Raw genomic sequence first — 2497 nt, 5'->3', positions numbered from 1 at the left:
TTGTATATTTATGCTGAGTAGCTAAAACAGAAGAATAACCAGTCATACTTTGGCAAAAAAGAACTGCTTCATAAATTATTTGTTAAAAAAGTAACAAATTTCCTTGCAAAGTCAGACTATTAACATTCTGAAAGGTAACAAATATAGAGAAAGCAAATATATGCCTTGCCAGCAAAAGCTGCTTGACACCAAAAAATTACTTTAATTTTCTTTTTTTTTTTTTGAGATGGAGTCTCGCTCTGTCGCCCAAGCTGGCGTGCAGTGGCGCGATCTTGGCTCACTGCAATCTCCATCTCCCCAGTTCAAGGATTCTTCTGCCTCAGCCTCCTGAGTACAGGCACACACCACCATGCCCAGCTAATTTTTATATTTTTAGTCGAGATGGGGTTTCGCCATGTTGGTCAGGCTGGTCTCAAACTCCTGACCTCAAGTGATCCGACTGCCTCGGCCTCCCAAAGTGCTGGGATTACAGGCAGGTGTGAGCGACCATACCCGGCCTTTAATTTCCATATTACTTTAACATTACTACGTGTAAAATAGCATTAAAGTACACATATGAAAAAAGTAAGGTAAGGGTAAATAAGCTACTTACTTCTAGGAGGAACAAGAGGTTTTCCGCTGGCTGCACACCAACCAACTGGATGGATATCAGAACCACATATATTGCACCAGAAGTCCAGACCAGAGTCATTTTCAAATCCTTCATATCTTAAAAGGGCATTGTAACCTGAAACCCAGAAATAAATCACTACATAGTAAGAAAATAAAATTAAATAAAACAATACTGCACCTGACAGCAGTTATCAAACTAGTGTCTATCTGCAACAGAATCACCTGCAGGGTTTGTTAACAGACAGATTGGTGGGTCCCCCTCCAGAGATTCTGATTTCGTAGATCTTGGATAGAACTGAGAATATGCCTTTTTAAGAAGTCCTCAGGTGATGTTGTTGCTGCTGGTCTATGGACCAAACATTTGAGAATCATTTGTTCAGTGCAAACAGTTCAACTGTTCTCAGAGCATGGCCTCCTTACATGTATTTCAATTGTACCCATAATTTCTTTTTCTTTTCTTTTTTGAGATGGAGTCTTGCTCTGTTGCCTAGGCTGGAGTGCAGTGGCGCAATATTGCCTTACTACAACCTTGGCTTCCTGGGTTCAAGCGATTCTCCTACCTCAGCCTCCTGAGTAGCTGGGATTACAGTCACATATATTATGTGTGTGTGTATATATATAACTATACATATGACATATATTTATGTATAAGCATATAATATAAACATATAAAATACATATTATATATTTATTTGTATTATATATAATTATATATATACGGTTTATGAAGACAGGGTTTTGCTCTGTCGCCCAGGCTGGAGTGCAGTGGTGTGATCTTGGCTCACTGCAACCTCTGCCTCCCGGGTTCAAGTGATTCACCTGCTTCAGCCTCCCAAGTAGCTGGGATTACAGGCTGTGTGCCACCACGCCCAGCTAATTTTTGTATTTTGTAGAGATGGGGTTTCACCATGTTGGCCAGGCTAGTCTCGAACTCCCGACCTCAGGTGATCTGGCCGCCTTGGCTTCCCAAAGTGCTGGGATTACAGGCTTGAGCCACCACGCCTGGCCTTGAAGTATATTTCAAAGAAACTGCTTTATCCAGCTGCTCAGGTGGCCAATTACTCCTGGATAATTTGAATGTAGCTACTTTAAGAATCTAAATTTTTCTGTCATATGTATTTAGAAATAAGATTTGAATATGCCATGTAAAAAGTTCAATAAACACAAAGAAAATTACGTAAAATGAGTTAAAAACTGTATGTCCTAGGCAAATAGGAAGCCTTATTCTTGGAAAGTACAAAAAATATGTAATATATCCTATTTATAATTTTATAAACTTTATGTTGACAAAAGATTATGATTTAATTTAAGGTCTTTAATGAAACAGAAAACGCCTATATATGTATTTCAGGCTAGGAGACAAGTTTACTAAGCATTTTCATGTCTGTGAAAAATTTATAGCATGAAATGTTCAGTTTTAAAATTCAGTAATTTCTTAGAACAATTTATGAGTTTGCTAATTATTGCTGAACTCTAGCTTCTGGTTAACATTAGACTCACTTCTACAATGGCATTAAAGTGGCTTAAAGAAGATATGTGATGCAGTTAGATAAAAGAGAAATGTAAAATCGGAGATGGAAGGCAGAAGTAATTTTTGGATAGTAAATGCACTGATTTTAAGAGCTATTTAAATATAACTAACTTAAACACCCAGGGCAAAAATAATACGCTGTTATTTTAAATTACAGTGTAGAGTTAATACAAGCATTTAGCGAATGCTCACAAAGCTGGGAAAATGTTTCAAGAAAAAGATGGGGGCCGGGCGCGGTGGCTCAAGCCTGTAATCTCAGCACTTTGGGAGCCCGAGACGGGCGGATCACGAGGTCCGGAGATTGAGACCATCCTGGCTAACACGGTGAAACCCCGTCTCTACTAAAAATACAAA

At 38.6% G+C, this 2497-nt stretch overlaps 1 protein-coding gene across 6 annotated transcripts in view; it reads right to left on the bottom strand.

Moving 5' to 3' along the window:
• The window catches only part of MBTD1 (mbt domain containing 1), a 56371-nt gene that overhangs the window by 25657 nt on the left and 28217 nt on the right, over window positions 1–2497 (bottom strand). For all 6 annotated transcript variants that reach the window (XM_017853945.1, XM_017853946.1, XM_017853947.1 and 3 more), the window contains one exon: window positions 593–727. In XM_017853945.1, the coding sequence (XP_017709434.1) occupies window positions 593–727 (135 nt within the window). The remainder of the gene's footprint in view (window positions 1–592; window positions 728–2497) is intronic.

This window comes from Rhinopithecus bieti, unplaced genomic scaffold (assembly GCF_001698545.2).
Source record: "Rhinopithecus bieti isolate Rb0 unplaced genomic scaffold, ASM169854v2 scaffold_35856, whole genome shotgun sequence".
Lineage (NCBI taxonomy): Eukaryota > Metazoa > Chordata > Mammalia > Primates > Cercopithecidae > Rhinopithecus > Rhinopithecus bieti.
Note: the sequence above shows the minus strand (reverse complement) of the source record. Positions and strands in the feature narration are given on the sequence as shown.